At 37.1% G+C, this 17,981-nt stretch overlaps 1 protein-coding gene across 4 annotated transcripts in view; it reads right to left on the bottom strand.

Moving 5' to 3' along the window:
• Positions 1–17,981, bottom strand: part of LOC121867227 (uridine-cytidine kinase-like 1) — a gene marked incomplete at its 5' end in the record, with an annotated part of 107,912 nt that overhangs the window by 55,408 nt on the left and 34,523 nt on the right. For all 4 annotated transcript variants that reach the window (XM_042367075.1, XM_042367076.1, XM_042367074.1 and 1 more), the window contains 1 exon segment: positions 6,181–6,346. In XM_042367075.1, the coding sequence (XP_042223009.1) occupies positions 6,181–6,346 (166 nt within the window).

The following is a 17,981-nucleotide window of genomic DNA, read 5'->3' on the forward strand; positions in this document are numbered from 1 at the left end:
CCTTGTATATATACAGTGATCCCTCGGTTAACGAGCGCCTAGTTTAACGATTTACCTTCCATAAGATTCTTAACTTCGGTTAATGAGCAATCCCTCGACTAACGAGTTTTTTACGAGCCGACCTCAACATGTTTTCGCTTGCATTTGGCGGTCCACCAGCTGTAGTATTAGTCCGCCAATACAGTAATCGGTTTAGGGCTTAAATTCCTTACTATTTTAGTAAATATCAAGAAGTTTATACTATTCAATAATTTTAAAAGTTTAATATTAACTTTTTTAGTCATTTTAACAATTATTGAACATAATTGAAGGTAAAGAAACTAGTTTCTGGCGTGCCATCCGGCCTGTTAACACACAGACAGGCGTTAGTCTCTCTCTCATTTCAGTGGAGGTAACATCTTGCTTGAGACTCTTCAACTAAACGCTTTTTTTCTGTGTTCCAAGCAAATTATTGGTCATTTTGAAATTTATTTTACATATTGACAATATGTAATGCAGTGCAGTGTTGATTTAAAGAAAATAATCTTGAATTACACCAAGAGAACTAAAATTTTATGGGTGAAATGGCACCATGGGGTGACTTCTCTTCCACCCCAATGCCTTCTCCTCCACCCCCATTCTAATTTCCATCATCATCATCATCAACCAGGAGCCTTCTACATACACACCTCAAAGTAAGTGTACTTTTCTACTTTTTTTTTTTGAATTTAGACAATTTTCGGTGAGCTGGAACCAATTACCCAAAAACCCATTGAAACAATGGTTTCGGTTAACGAGTTTTTCGGTTAACGAGCAACCTGCTGGAATGGATTGTGCTCGTTAACCAAGGGACGACTGTATATATATGAGAGAGAGAGAGAGAGATATATATGCATAACAGTGGCATCACATTTTTTCTTACAAAAAGTATTTTTTCATAGGTTTTTAGTTTAATACAATCAGTAGTCATGCTCTTTTTTTTTGCCGCAAAAATAGTGAAATGTACCCTACCGTAACGTGACCTTACCTTACCTAACCAAATGTTACGTAACTTTAACTTTACCTTTACCTAACTTATCCTTATAATGATTGTTTATCAGACCATAGCATACATCCCACACAAATACAACACATATAAGAGTAAGTAGATGAGCAGATGTACGCCCATATATGTTGACACACCCTACAGTGAGAGTAAGAGCTGACCCAGGAGAGGGCACGGCCACAAGGTACCTGAGTTAACCCGGCAAATGTATTTTTTAAAAATAAATTGAATTTTTTCTAGAGAATTTAACTGTTTGTCATGTGCATTGCAGTTTTCTTAGGTTAGGGTGGATAGGGTAACATTAGGTTAGGTTAGATAAAGTGTAGATATTAAAACTGAGTTATTAAAATCTCTATAAAAAAAAAATATAATTACCTAAGCTGGCCCGTACGCTTAAAATAGTGGTACCCAAGAATAAGTGATCACCTAAACTTTAAATAGGTACTTAGCTATTATTTTAGGGGCTGCTATTAATTGTAGAGTCTTGGAGGAACTGAGAAGCTAGAATATCCTTGGGTTACCGGCTGTCTGCTAGATTTTGAGAGTTGCATTTGTCTTCCATGAAGTGTGAAATGAGAATGGTGTTTTTACCCCTTTGAACAATTGCGTGACCCAATCGCGCAGTGATACATAAACAAGAACTAAATATTCATTATTATTTTTCTTTACAATACTATTACATAACAGAAATACAGTCGGCCCTTAACATACGCGGGTTTATAATACACGGATTTGCAAATACGCGGATTGCCCCGCCGGAGGAATATTCTGTACATTGAAGTAATTGAAGTACATTCAAATCGCGAGCCATTCAAATCGCGCGCGGCACCGAACACGGGACACCGCCCACTCCCGCAACCTCACACACACACGCATAGCTCTCCCTCACTCAGTCAGTCTCGCTGTAACCACGCTTGTGTTGACCTCAGCATTGTAGTTGCAAAAATATTACATTTCCGTGAATGTATTATATCAAGCACAGTATGAATAGAATATCACTAATATAAGAGTATTTTAACCGAAAACTACTAAAAAAACGAGTAACATATCTTGAACATCGGAAGGCTAGGTAAAGTCTTTTGTTTTCATGTAGTTTATCCTAATTTACATTGAAATGCATTACATTTCAGCAAAACTACTATTTATTTCTGAGAATATGGAAATGTAATATTTTGCTGAAATGACGTACGTATTACAGTGGAAAGTGACGAAAGCAATGACTCGCTTTCTTTCGTTCAAAAGATGTTACCGTAATCGCTTTTCGAATGGTTTTCAGTTAAAAAACTGTTGTATTACAATAATATTCTATCCTAATTCACTTGTGATGCAACAGTTTTTTTAACTGAAAACCATTCGAAAAGCGATTACGGTAACATCTTTTGAACGAAAGAAAGCGAAAGTCATTGTTTTCGTCACTTTCCACTTTCCACTAATACGTACGTCATTTCAGCAAAAATATTACATTTCCGTGAATGTAGTATATCAAGCACAGTATGAATATAATATCATTGTAATATAACAGTATTTTAACCGAAAACTATTAAAAAAACGAGTAACATCTCTTGAACATTGGAAGGTTAGGTAAAGTCTTTTGTTTTCGTCATGTATTTTATCCTATTTTACATTGAAATACATCACGTTTCAGCAAAACTACTATTTATTTCTGAGAATATATTCATTCAGGCACAGCTTAGGTAAAATATACATGTGCTGTAACATTTTTTTAATTGAAAACAATTTGAAAAACACGTACCCTCTAGCCCTGTTCAAGGAGAAGACTGGGAGGAGCTGTTTGGTGCTTAAGACGATGACAAGGAAAATGATTTTGATGGATTTAAATGAAAATATTCAGAAAGACCCTGGCACTGTCAAGTAAAGTGGCTGCTGAAGGCTTCCGGGACATGGCAGAGGACGAGATTAGGGAGCTAATTGAAGAGCACGACACTGAGCTGACCGAGGAGGATCTACAGGAGTTAGTAGACTCAGGCAAGGAAGAGGAAGCGAAAGGGAAAGAGGATGAGGAAGAGCACCAAGAAATAACGTTGGAGAAGTTGGGGGAGATGACCAGGAATATTGAGGCACTGAAAAACCTGGCCTATAGTATGGACCCCTCCATGGTGAGTGCCCTGAAATTCATGCGAGGGATGGATGACGTTTTCGCTCCATACAAAAACATCATGGAAGAAATGAAAGAAAGAGACGGCAACTCCCCATCACCATGTTCTTTGATCACCGAAGGAGAGATTTAACACCATCAATCACTGGCGGCAGTGAGGAAGCAGCTGAATCCACAGTCGCCCCCACTTCACCACCTGTTATGGAATTGAGTGACGATGAGCCCGATGACCCCCGCCCTGTCGCCGAGGAGAGGTACGGTACAGTACTGTAAAGTGAAATTCTTATCTCTTTTTTTTAATAGCTTTTCTTGCCATGTTTATTGTTTGTAAAAATGCACAGCACAGTACAGTTCAGTACAAATACTGTACATAGGAAGTGGAGGTGCAGTTATTCACAAAACATTTGTGTTTGTTGTCGGCAGTAGTGACGGTGCGGAGGGAGGGGAGGGAGCGAGTTGGGAGGAGTGGTGAGGTGACCTTGGACGCAGGAGCAGGGACGAGTGGAGATGCCAGCCAGTATATTTCGGGTGTATTAATTGTTTTTATAGCTATTTTTGCATTTTAATATTAAATACTGTACATTACGTTTCAACAAAACTACCATTTATTTCTGAGAACATAGAAATGTAATATTTTTGCTGAAATGATATACGTATTACAGTGGAACGTGGGATAAAATTGTGACGAAAGCAATGACTCTCTCGTTCTTTCATTCAAAAGATGTTGCCGTAATCGCTTTTCGAATGGTTTTCAGTTGTGGGATTATAAGGCTAATGATAGGATAGAATATTATTGTAATACAGTACGAGTACAGTACAACAGTTTTTTAACTGAAAACCATTCGAAAAGTGATTACGGTAAAATCTTTTGAACAACGAAAGAAAGCGAAAGTCATTGTTTTCATAATTTTATCCCACTTTCCACTGTACAGTAATATGTACGTCATTTCAGCCAAAATATTACATTTCCATATTTATTTCTGAGAATATATTCATTCAGTCACAGTTAAGGTAAAATATACTTGTGATGTAATATTTTAATGAAAATACGGTATCGTAGTTTTCTTTTGTATCAAATTTAATTAACAAAGATTGATGTTTCAAATGTAATGAACAAAAATTTATGTACAGTATCTATAAATAAACTTAAACAAATGAATACTTTGTTTTACATCGTCCTGTGTATACCATACCATGCATTTGGCTACTTTGGGCTTGCTATGATGACGCAAGAGATCTGCCCTGGCATCTGTACCGACACTCACAGCTGGTGGTGTGTTGGTGCGTTGTTTCCACAGCTTATTGGAAGTTACTGGTAAATATTTTTCAACCTAACGAAACTATTACCCTTTTAGAGGTCGACCCCCAATTTTTTGCAAAATAATTTGGTCTTAAAAACTCGAACTACACACAGGTATATACGGTAAATAAGGACATAGGGGGCCAGGGTTTTTTGGTTTTTTTTTGGGGGGGGGGGCAGCACATATACGCGGATTTTTAACATCCACGGCTATCTCTGTTACGTAACCCCCGCGTATGTTAAGGGCCCACTGTATTTGGCTTTCATTACTGATGGATATGTACAGCTATACCACATTAATAAGGTCTATCTGCAAGTTTACTAGTCATAAAAAATATTTGTACCATGAATGTGGGTAATACAAATCTTCTATTTTGGTACAAATGACTTGAAAAGTTGAAAGAAGACAAAAGATGCGTCTCTTCCATTCCGCAACAACTTTAAACACACTCAAGCCTCTTCTTATCGTAAAAAAAAATTAACTACAAAGACAAACTGTAATATCACATTTTAGTATGATGTACAAAAAATTTTCTTCATTATTCGATGATAAAACAAGTCTAACAAGCTTTATTACAACATACAGTGAACCCTCACTTTACGCGGTTAATTCAATCGACGGCGGCCCGCGTAAAGTGAGAAACGCGTAAAGTGAACAACATAACATATGGGATTAATTGAAATAGAGACCGGGCCGACCCCCCAAACTCCACTTTTTCAGACACAATACATACGTTGTAGTAAAAATAACTTCTAAATTTTATGATGGTATGCACACATAATTAATAATTAAGAGAAATATCAATAATATTAGGTTTTTTAACACTTACATCAGTAGAAAAGATGGCTGGGCACACGGGGATGGGGGGTTGGTTCCGAGGCAGAGGGCAGATTATTGGCCCTCACCTGTATCACTTGTATCGATTGTATCACTATCCACCACAGAGGCTTGCAGGGCCCCTTTGTCAAACCCCTCAAAGTCCATATCCTCACTATCATTATCACTATCACTGACTTGGGCCGGCTGTGGTGGGTGGCGGGTGAAGAACTTGGTAATGTTTTGATGACTGGGCGACCTTGTGCGCACCCTGCTCGAGCCGCTCCCCGCGTAAAGGGGTACACGCACCGCGGAATGTGAGCATTCCGGTTTCGGCAGGGTACCGCGTAAACGTGGAAACGCGGAATGTGGGACCGCGTAAAGCGAGGGTTGACTGTATATTATTTTTTTTTTATGCAATCGGGAAATAACGACGTACTATATCCAGGTTGAGCGTGTTACGGCAGCTAAGGAGGTCCTGTAAGTTACAGCCTCGAATACAGACTCGCTTATGGAGTCCACTGACAAATATTTGTTTTGAGTATACCGATCGGAGTCTGTAACTCCAGTTGCGGGGTAAACAAAGATATACTGTACTGTACAAAGATATGCTTTTGAGTATGCGGCCCCAGTACAGTACAGTACTTCCTTAGGTCAACAGCCTACTACCCCTATGGTCACAATCAATAATTATGCAATCCATCTAACCCTTTTTGTACCTTATTTGAAACACAAGCAGATAGATTAACATATGAATATCTTTAAATTAAATAATGTAAGTGTTCTACATGTATCTAATTATGATGAACAAAACTTTTCAAGTGTACCGAGCCTCATTCAAAAGGAACCACAACAGATGCATCATTACTCCCAAATGAGGAAACCACTCAGACCATTAATATGATAATAAACAGGTGACTCACCCTGTTCAGTCATGAGAAGAGAGCAGAGAGATATGTGTTCTTCTGTCACTTCATGGTCCAGCAAGACACGGATGGCCATGATGGCTGCTGCTCCTGTAGCTACTGTAGCATCCATCAGGAAGATATGGTAGTCCTTGATATCCTTGGGCAGCCTTAGGTAGTACAGCTGAAGGAAAACAACAATGTGATGTCACAGTTTCCAGAAAATGTAAATAAAAAGTGATATATGGCAACTACCAGACTTACTTTATTTTTGCTTTTTTGGGGAATTTTAAATAGTATAAAAAAAAAAACAAAAAAAAAAAAAAAATTCACAGTTTCTCATAAGAATACAGTATTTTAAAAAGAAATCATGTACGTGCACTGTAGTTATAATTTTAGTACCTGTATACAGATTGTGCTTCAATTTAATGGCAAGCTTGGGACCAGAGCCTTCCCATAAAAACGAATTTGCAGTTAAATTGAAGCATGAATCAAAGACATGCCATTAAACCTGTAATGTACAGTCCTGGATGGAAGTTCTTAATACAGTTAAGTTGGATGGTGCAAAATCCTCCCTCCACCCTTACTGGATGGCAGGTCATTGTCAGTGATGCCACTTGTGAAAAAGCAAAGTATACCAGATTTGTGTCTGAATCTTTCCAGATCGCTAAATAAATTTGGAGGTACTGTATGACAAAATTATATCCAATTACAATCATTTTAATTTTAATCAATACAATTGTACAAAATGTACAAAATATATAAAATATACAAAAAAAAAATATTATCAAATGAAAATAGACACTCGGTATTCTGCTTTACAAAAGAAAACAAAATCTATTCGTTGGACAGCTTGAGACGGGACTTAACTAAAGTTCTATATTTGAGTACAGAATGCCCTTCAAATTTACAGATTTTTTATTCATGGACCTCAATTATTTGCGGATGACATCCTGGATGTATCCAAGAATGTCTGTGGGTAGTTTTAAAAGTTGCTGGCATTTTCGCGGCTGAAACAGGGAGCCATTCGTTCTAGAGACAGTAATTTCCTTTACCTGTATTGTAAATATTTGTGTGTGAGTAGACACACACACACAAAACACATAAAAATAAATTATAATTGGAAACAAAAGTATTAAAAATGTTGAGTCTACCGTCAAGTCCACTCCGTGCTTTGTTATTAATAAAGGGCATGTTGTACCTGTATATCAAAGCAGAGATTTTACTTAATATCTGTTGTAATAGTTTAGAGTTGCCTACCAATTAATTACTTTTAATTGGTGCTTTTACACTGCAGCAACTAAAAAATTATATTTAAGATTTCTTTTTAAATAAAAGACGGAAAATTCACTTTGTTTAGAGGTGCAAAATCGGTGAATCGTGTTCCAGGCATGCCAAATTACTTAGCAAACTAAATGGCAAAAGAACATTTTCATATCTAACTTAATTATGATTCTTAAATATAAAAAATAATAAAATATAATAACAATTATAAAATCTTTCAATGAATGGGATATTTTCAAAAATTTCTTTCAAGCTTTCAAGGTTTGGGTTAAATTTTCAAGATCAAGCAACAAATTTCAAGCAGTGGCCCAACTGGTCACTGTGTGGTCATTGTCCTTAACAAACAAACAAGCATTCAAGCAGTTCAACAGTCAAACTCCGATACTTCCAGTTCTCAATAAGGAGTGAGAAAGGATATCATGGTTTTGTTAATAAATTCAACAAAAAATTTATCCAATTAAGTTTTACATTATTTGACATTATGTTGCACATTAACAGACAGTGGGAATACTACAGGGGTAGACTGGAGCTGGTGGAGACCTTGTGCCATCCACGCTGTATAGACTACTGGCTGTCATTGAAAAGGCTGGATTAGCTACTGAATGAATAATATTTTATAATCTAAAGAATACATTGTTTGAATCATTGTTTTACCCTTTTCAACTGTAAATATTTACAAAGATATTGAGAGTATATAACATTAACTAAGTAACATTTATGGTTACAAATACAAGTATAACTGGTAATAAAATATGGTCATGCTGTTTTTACCTTGTTTCCATCCAACCCTAATCAATGGTGTTGTGACCTACTTCTAGTTGTGTCACCCTTTTATATTAATTGTGTTGCTCACATGTACTGCAGAATGGATATAGAATCCTAAGAAAGCATTCAGAGGAGGATGACAAGACTAATCTTGAGCATTAGGAACCTTGAGTATAGAGACAGGTTAAAGCATCTTAATTTGCACTCCCTTGAGAGACATAGAGTGAAAGGTGATATGATGGAGGTGTATAAATGGAAGTCAGGGCTAAACAAAGGTGATATAACGAAGGTACTCAAACTATCCAACCAGGAGTGAACTCGTAGCAATGGTTTTAAATTAGACAAATTTAGATTCAGGCGCGAAATAGGTAAACATTGGTTTAGAAATAGAGTAGCTGATGAGTGGAACAAGTTACCAAATTTTATCATTAACTCCAACACGCTGGGTAGCTCCAAATATAAGTTGGGCGGATATATGAGCAATAGGGGTTGGGTGTAAACGTGACTGCTGCAGTTTCCTCCATTCTTATGTTTTTATTGTCAGCTATACTCTCAGCATGTCATCCAATGTAGGGATCAAGCCAAGGTTATATGTGGTAGGCCCTATGATAAGGTCATATTATCACATTCATGCTTAGTTTTCTGACTACCACTCTGAGGGACAATACAGCTTGGAGGACATTATTGTTGTGAACTCCTAGTCAATAAACACACTCTCTCTCCACTGTGTCTTCTGTATTGTACAGTATACTCTCGATTTAACAGAATCCAATATAACAAACTCTTGATTTAGCGTAAGGCATTTTCTTTATCATTTTTCGTTTGATTTAATGAACTAGTTTGCTAAATCGGGATTAATTCCGTAATACGCTCACACCTACGAAGACACCTCAGACACATGATACAGTGGTCCCTCGGTTAACGAACACAATTCATTCCAGAGGGTCGTTCGTTAACCGAAAATTTCGTTAAAAACCATTGTTTCAGTGGGATTTTGGGTAATTGGTTCCAGCTCACCGAAAATTACATACAAACTAAAAATAAATATAGTAAAGTACACTTACTTTGAGGTGTGTATGTAGAAGGCTCCTGGTTGATGATGATGATGATGGGAATTAGAATGGGGATGGAGAAGGGAGAAGAGAAGTCACCCCATGCTGCCATTTCACCCATAAAATTTTAGTTCATTTGGTGTAATTCAAGATTATTTTCTTTAAATCAACACTGCACTGCATTATATATTGTCAATATGTAAAATAAACTTCAGAATGACCAATAATTGTACTGTAAAAACATAAAAATAGTTTATGCTCAAGAGAGTCTCAAGCAAGAAGCTTCCTCCACTAAGCAGGGACACACACTGATGCCATTTTGGGTGAGTTGTGTGGCTGTTTGGCGTGCTAAAAACTAGTTCCCTGTACTGTACTTCAATTATGTTAAATAATTGTTAAAATGACCAAAACTTTAATATAAGACTTGGAAAATTATTGAATAGTACAACCTTCTTGATATTTACTCAAATGATAACGAATTTAAGCCCTAAAACCGATTACTGTATTGGTGGACTAATACTACAGCTGGTGAGCAGGCGAAAACATGTTGGGAAAAATTCATAAGGAATTCGTTAACCGAGGCGTTTGTTAACCGAAGGATCACTGTACAGTAAAACCTACTACAGCCTAAACGACGAATGTACTATATGTATGAAAATTAAAACAAAAAAATGATAAATAATGACATGAAGGAATTACCAGAAAATCTGAGAAAATGGCAAGTAAATCACTCCAAACCTTTCTGCTCCGGGCCTGGGGACAATGGTTCCCAGCATTAAGAAAAATTGCACCATGTTTAGCTGCATCTTTACATGGTTGGTGTGTGGGTGGGAAGAGTGAGGTGACATGCCCAGATATTTACACAACACACATATTAACAGCACTACTAAACTGTTGTCATATAACATTTGACTTTTTATAATTTTGCACTTACGTAGACAACTGATCAATGAATAAACCAGGGCATACGGAGACGCATTAAACACTAGTGATGTCACAAAGCTTCGCAATTGCAACCACAAAGCATTAATGATTACAACCTGTACTCAAACGTATCAAGTTAATTGCTAAAATTTTTATGTCTAGTGCTAACTATGGAATGTTTATACTCAAATTAATTGCCATTTTGCAAGAATTCCAGCAATACAAGTTATATTCTGCTAAGTCAAGTCGTTGGCATTTTGCAAGTGAAAAACTTAAACTCTTTGTCATTTATAATCCCGACTAAGCACCCGTCCTGGCTGTCAACACCCCCGCCTCCCAGCCAGAGAAGGTAGATGATGGTGAGTGATAAGGATTGATGGGGTGAAGGCGATTTTAGGCTTAAAGTCTTTAGCTTATAAAGTGTCACAGACTTGGCTTAACATAATATAACTTGCACTGCTGGAATCCTTGCAAGATAGCGATTAATTTGGGTATAAACATTCCATAGTTTGCACTGGACATAAAACAAAAATGTAATTAACTTAGTAAATTTGAATACAGTTTGTGATAATATATGCATATTTTCACTTATAAAATGTCACCGACATAAATTGCATTGCTGGAATCCTTGGAAGATAGCAACTAATTTGAGTATAAACATCTCATAGTTTGCACAAGAGTTAAATTTTTAGCCCTTTAGCTCTGTACATTTGAGTACAAAGTGAGTACAGTATGTCCTTGTTTAACAGTGCCCCCGATATCGTTGTTTCGTTATACCATCGCTATTCTTTAGATACCCATGATTCGGATAACGTCCCGTCGATTCAGTATAACGTCGTCAAGGACTACTTTGTACGGCGCACCACCCTCACTCATCTTGGCACGCTATGATGCTTTCAGCTAGGCACACTATGCTCTCACTCGTGGAGCGTCACACAGCATCCCCAAGTGTCGCCGGTCTTTGTTAGGCTTCCACAGAATTCGTGCGTGTTTAAGTGTTTTTGCTCGTAATACTGTACTCAACCATTCGAAATGGCTTCCAAGCGCCCATCAAGTGCTAGTGATGCTAGTGTTGTGAAGAAGCAAAGTAAGACCATTACCCTTGCTATGAAAATGGAGGTATTAACCTGTTTTGAGAAAGATGAACGTGCGGTGGACATTGCTGCTTCCTTAGGTCTAACCCCCACAGCACGGACAAGATTAAGGCTAGCGCTGGAAGTGGTATTTCTCTGAGTGCAACAAAGACAAGTCATGCTCGAATTTCTATGATTGAAAAGTTGGAAAAGATGCTGGCTATGTGGAGAGAGGACCAGAATCAACAAAATGCCTCTGTGATCTTTATGGTTATCCAACATAAAGCAAAATCCTTGTTTGATGACTTAAAGGCAGCAGAAGATGAAATTAAGGAAGGAGGCTACTCAGCGAAACAAGTTTTCAATGTGGATGAGACTGGTCTCTTTTGGAAAAGGATGCCCGAAAGAACCTATGCAGTCTACCCTCGCTTTACGCGGTCCCACTTTACGCGTTTCCACGTTTACGCGGTACCCTGCCGAAACCGGAATGCTCACTTTCCACGGTGTGTGTACCCTTTTACGCGGAGAGCGGCGCGAGCAGGGTGCGCACAAGGTCGCCCAGTCATCAAAACATTACCGAGTTCTTCACCCGCCACCCACCACAGCCGGCCCAAGTCAGTGATAGTGATAATGATAGTGAGGATATGGACTTACATGGACTTTGAGGGGTTTGACAAAGAGGCCCTGCAAGCCTCTGCGGTGGATAGTGATACAATTGATACAAGTGATACAGGTGAGGGCCAATAATCTGCCCTCTGCCTTGGAACCAACCCCCCATGCCCGTGTGCCCAGCCATCTTTTCTACTAATGTAAGTGTTAAAAAACCTAATATTATTGATATTTCTCTTAATTATTAATTGTGTGTGAATACCATCATAAAATTAAGAAGTTATTTTTACTACAATGTAGGTATTGTGTCTGAAAAAGTGGAGTTTGGGGGTCGGCCCGGTCTCTATTTGAATTAATCCCATATGTTATGTTGTTCACTTTACGCGTTTCTCACTTTACGCGGGCCGCCGTGGGTTGAATTAACCTCATAAAGTGAGGGTTCACTGTATCTCCAAGGACGAAAAAAGAGCGCCAGGATTTAAAGCGGCAAAAGACTGCTTGACGCTGCTGCTTGGCACAAACGCCGTTTGCAATTTCAAGCTGAAGCCTATGCGAATTTCTCATGCTGCCAACCCACGTTCCATGGAAGGTTACTCTGAGGATCACCTTCCTGTGATCTACAAGGCAAATGGGAAGGCATGGATAACCAGCGCCATATTTAGCCAGTGGTTAACTGTGCATGCCGTCCCTGCACTGAAGGATTATTGTGCCAAGGAGAACCTGGACTTCAAAATTCTTCTTGTCATTGACGCTGCTCCAGCTCATCCTCCCAGTCTCGACGACTTACATGACAATGTTCGAGTTGTCTTCCTGCCTCCCAAAACGACAGCACTGCTGCAGCCTATGGACCAAGGCGTATTATTTACAGCGTAACATGGACCAACTGCTCAAGGCTACTGACGGAGAAAATAAACCTTCGATCCGAGAATATTGGCAGGGCTTCAACATTCTTCATGCAATCAACAACATTGGCAAGGCATGGGAAGAAGTTTCAGAAAGTTACCTGAATAGTGTGTGGCGTAAGCTATGGCCAGAGTGTTTGAACAGTTTTACGGGATTCACGGACTTAGTCCCATGTGTGAATAGGGATATCCTCAGCTTTGCTAGACAGGCAGGCTTTCATGAGTTGGAATCTGAGGATATTGAGCAAGTCCTGGCATCCCATACAGAAGAGCTTACTAATGAAGATCTGCAACTGCTAACAGAACACAGTTCCACTGAAGACGACGAAGAAGAAGAACCACAAGGAACGCTAATTACCAAGAGGATGGTAGAAGCGTTCGACATGATCGAGCAAGGAATGCAAATCTTCATTGATGATGACCCAGAGAGAGAATGTAGCTCAAAGATTGTACGCAACATGGAGGAAACTCTTAGTTGCTATAATGAGATCTACAAGGACAAAAAGAAGAGCACTAAGCAGTCAACTATGGATTATTATTTTGTCGCTGGAAGGCAACCAGCAGCCGAGAAGGAGCAAACAGCAGCGGAGCAACCCCAATCAGAGCGGGAGGAGGAGCCACCCACCGGGTCTCAGTGACTTGCCACCCTCCTCCTATCCACTACCCACCACACACTCGCTCCATTACCTCTGCATATCAGTGAGTACAATACTAAATGATTTACAGTAGTTTATTTATACTGAATATATACTATTTTCTATAAAAATGCTATTGAATTTCTGTACAGTATTACCCCGCCTAACGCGGTTTCACTTAACGCGTTTTATCATATACGCGGTGCCTCGCCAGAGCTGAACTTACACTTAACACGGATTTTTTCCACATATACGCGGTGAGTGTCCGGCTCGAGACGCTATTTTTAGATTTGCCCCACCCGCCACCCTGCCTGACTGCCTGTTTTAGCTCATAAAATTCATACAAATTACCCGGCCAGAATATAATTTACATTGCTGGAATTCTTATAATTTGGTGATCATTTTGAATATACACATCATATATTTTGCATTAGACATACAAATTTTAGATAAAATTTTTTCTCTGGGTAACTATGTTATCTTTTGTGCAAAATATATGACATTTATATTCAAAATATTCCTGGACTTACAAGGAATCCAGCAATGTCAATTATATTATCCTAACTTTAGTTTGAGGTATTATTTATTACAAAAAAGTTAAGTATTCTGGTTTTCCCACACATCTCCTTGGGACGGTTGGTGGGGGGGTGGGGGGGAGGGAGGGACCGACCGACCATCTGTTACCCCATGAATATTTTTTTTTTTTTATTAACTGAAGATATTTGTTTTAGCTCATAAAATTCATACAAATTACCCGGTCAGAATATGATTTACATTGCTGGAATTCTTATAATTTGATGATCATTTTGAATATAAACATCATATATTTTGCATTAGACATAAAATTTTTAGATAAAATGTTTAATCTGAGTAACTATGTTATCTTTTGTACAAAATATATGACGTTTATATTCAAAATATTCCTGGTCTTACAAGGAATCCAGCAATGTCAATTATATTATCCTAACTTTAATCTGAGGTATTATTTAATACAAAATGTTAAAATCTAAATTTTTCACCCACTCTTCTCTTGAAGGGATGATTGGTGGGGGGTGGGGGGGAGGGGTGGGACTGACCGCGCGGTTGGAAGAGGGGGAAGGCAAGGTGGGGTACTTTGATTGACAGATAGTGTCGTGAAGATTATTATTTTTTTTATTAACTGAAGATATTTGTTTTAGCTCATAAAATTCATACAAATTACCCGGCCAGAATATAATTTACATTGCTGGAATTCTTATAATTTGGTGATCATTTTGAATATAAACATCATATATTTTGCATTAGACATACAAATTTTAGATAAAAAAATTTTTCTGAGTAACTATGTTATCTTTTGTGCAAAATATATGACATTTATATTCAAAATATTCCTGGTCTTACAAGGAATCCAGCAATGTCAATTGTATTATCCTAACTTTAGTTTGAGGTATTATTTATTAAAATTTAGTGGTTTTCCCCCAAAAATTTCTCAGAGAGGGAAGAGCCGGCAGTGTAGTGTGAGAGGGGGAGGGAGTTGAGTCCATTATTTGAATGGACATTAACTTGGCGACTGTATTTCTCTATTTCTCTTAAGTATTAATTGTGTGCATGTACCATCATAAAATTAAGATGTTATTTTTACTACAACATAGTTATGTGTCTTCAAAAAGTGGAGTTTGGGGGTCGGGCCGGTTTCTATTGGAAGTAATCCCATATGTTCTGTTGTTCACTTAACGCGGATTTCACTTAACACGGGACCCTCTGGGTTCTATTGACCGCGTTAAGTAGGGTACAACTGTATATGTAATGTATTTTATGGAGCAAAGGGAGACTGGGGAACATAACTCCCGTATTATATCTACCGTATTTGCCGGCGTATAAGACGCATTTTTAGTATTTTATTAATGTATCCCAAATTACTCTGCGTCTAAAGCGCCTGTATTACGGATGAGAGGCCGAGCGCCATAGGCGGAGGTGCCGAGCTAGGAGTCTGGGACGGGCAGTAGTCCACTAAGCACAAAAATTGTGTTACTAATAATATTACTATTAATAAAATACTGAAAAACAAGCGACTGTGTTGCCTTTAAGAAACATTTGTTTATTATCTAAATGAAAAATTACCTTAGAAAGATTAAAGAAATGTTAACAGAAAGTTCAGCCACCAGTCAGCCATTTGCAATGAGTCAATGACGCCAAAACAATAGCAATGGTGCCACACCCTGGTTGCGGATCATGGCAACAAAACACATCAGAGCTAAAAATACTAGTTTCACATCCTGTTGGTAATTCTCTTGACCAAAATATAAACAAGCCACACAGCTGCTCTGATCAGAGGTAGAGTTGAGTTAGTATAATGTTACTATACTAATGAGATTCATTCCCAAGTGTGACCTTTTCATATCTTTTGTTTGGCTTTTTACCCTCTTTTCCCACAAAAACTATACGATTAATGAAAATTACAGACTATATTCTTTAAATAATGTTTCTGAATGCACTTAACATGATGTAGGATCGCACTAGGATGGAGGTGAGAAGGGAAACTCACTATGGTATATATATATATATATATATATATATATATATATATATATATATATATATATATATATATATATATATATATATATATATATATATATATATATATATATATATATATATATATATATATATATATATATATATATATATATATATATATATATATATATATATATATATATATATATATATATATACACAAGTTCAAGCGCTGTAATACATATAGTACAGACTAGAGAGAGTAATACAAATCAAGGTGTATATATACAGAGGAGGGTGAGACCAGGTAATATTAAGATATTCTTATGGTCATGGGTGGCCTTGGGATCAGTTCTATAAAAAGTTTTCTTAGTAAGAATATCTTAATATTACCATTTCACAAAAATTTCTCACACATTCCTGCACAGCTAAAAACCTGGAACGTCAATGTGGCATTTTAAAAACTCATGCACTGTTAAACAAATGTTAATCAAGAATTCCCCCAACAACACAATTGGGTGCATTTATAAAGTTCCTTGCAAGGAATGTAATATGTTTTACTTAGGCCAGACAGGTAAAGATCTTGTAACTAGAATTAAACAACACAAATACAGTGTTAGGACAGGCCAGGAATCCAATGCTCTGTTTGTTCATTTGAGGGATAACAAGCATTGCATTGACTGGGATAATGCCTCCTCAATATTACCATGTAATTCAATTGATAGTAGGAACATCATAGAATCTAGTCTTATTAAACATACCGAAGCATTCAACATGAATTTGAGTAACGGCATGTACAAGCTGGACAATTTTGTAATTAAGAAGATTTGTGATCAGGTGAGAAGGCCGGGTCACTTGACCATCTGACCTGACCACCAACCGTTGTGTGCTATTTAAAGATTAGTAGGGTCATTACCTAATACCTGACCATTGTGGACCTGGTCTCACCCTCCTCTGTATATATACACCTTGATTTGTATTACTCTCTCTAGTCTGTACTCACCCCTGAAGATGTGAATTACACGAAAGCGCTTGGGAACTTCGTGTTTTCTTCTTTCCTTGTGGTTATCAGCATATACCTAGATCACGCGCACCTACAGTGATTTACTTGTATATATATATATATATATATATATATATATATATATATATATATATATATATATATATATATATATATATATATATATATATATATATATATATATATATATATATATATATATATATATATATATATATATATATATATATATATATATATATATATATATATATATATATATATATATATATATATATATATATATATATATATATATATATATATATATATATATATATATATATATATATACTTTTAACGCGTCAATTGAACCCACAGGGTACTGTTAAGTGAAACTGCGTTATGAACAACAGAACATATGTGATTAATTCCAATAGAGACTGGCCCGACTCCCAAACTCTACTTTTTTCGGACAATACCTATGTTCTAGTAAAATAACATCTTAATTTTATGATGGTACATGCACAATTAATACTTAAGAGAAATAGAGAAATACAGTCGCTAAGTTAATGTCCATTCAAATAATGGACTCAACTCTCTCCTCTTCTCACACACTACACTGCTGGCTCTTCCTCTCTGAGAAATTTTGGGGAAACCACTGATTTTAATAAATAATACCTCAAACTAAAGTTAGGATAATATAATTGACATTGCTGGATTCCTTGTAAGACCAGGAATATTTTGAATATAAATGTCATATATTTTGCACAAAAGAGTAAACATTATATCTAAAATTTATGTCTAATGCAAAATCTATGATGTTTATATTCAAAATGATCATCAAATTGGAAGAATTCCAGCAATGTAAATTATATTCTGACCGGATAATTTGTATGTTAATTATATTATCCCAGGTCATATCACTGGCATTTTAAAATGAGAGAAGCTTAGTAGGACTGTTAAATACACACACAGAGACCTTCGCCTCAAACCCCTCGCTGGGTGGCGTGGCTGGTTCCGGCCAGACCTCCCTCCTCCCAACCCCCTGCCAGGCTTTTAGGATTACAGTT

Source organism: Homarus americanus, unplaced genomic scaffold (genome assembly GCF_018991925.1).
Source record: "Homarus americanus isolate GMGI-L3 unplaced genomic scaffold, GMGI_Hamer_2.0 scaffold6317, whole genome shotgun sequence".
Taxonomy (NCBI): domain Eukaryota; kingdom Metazoa; phylum Arthropoda; class Malacostraca; order Decapoda; family Nephropidae; genus Homarus; species Homarus americanus.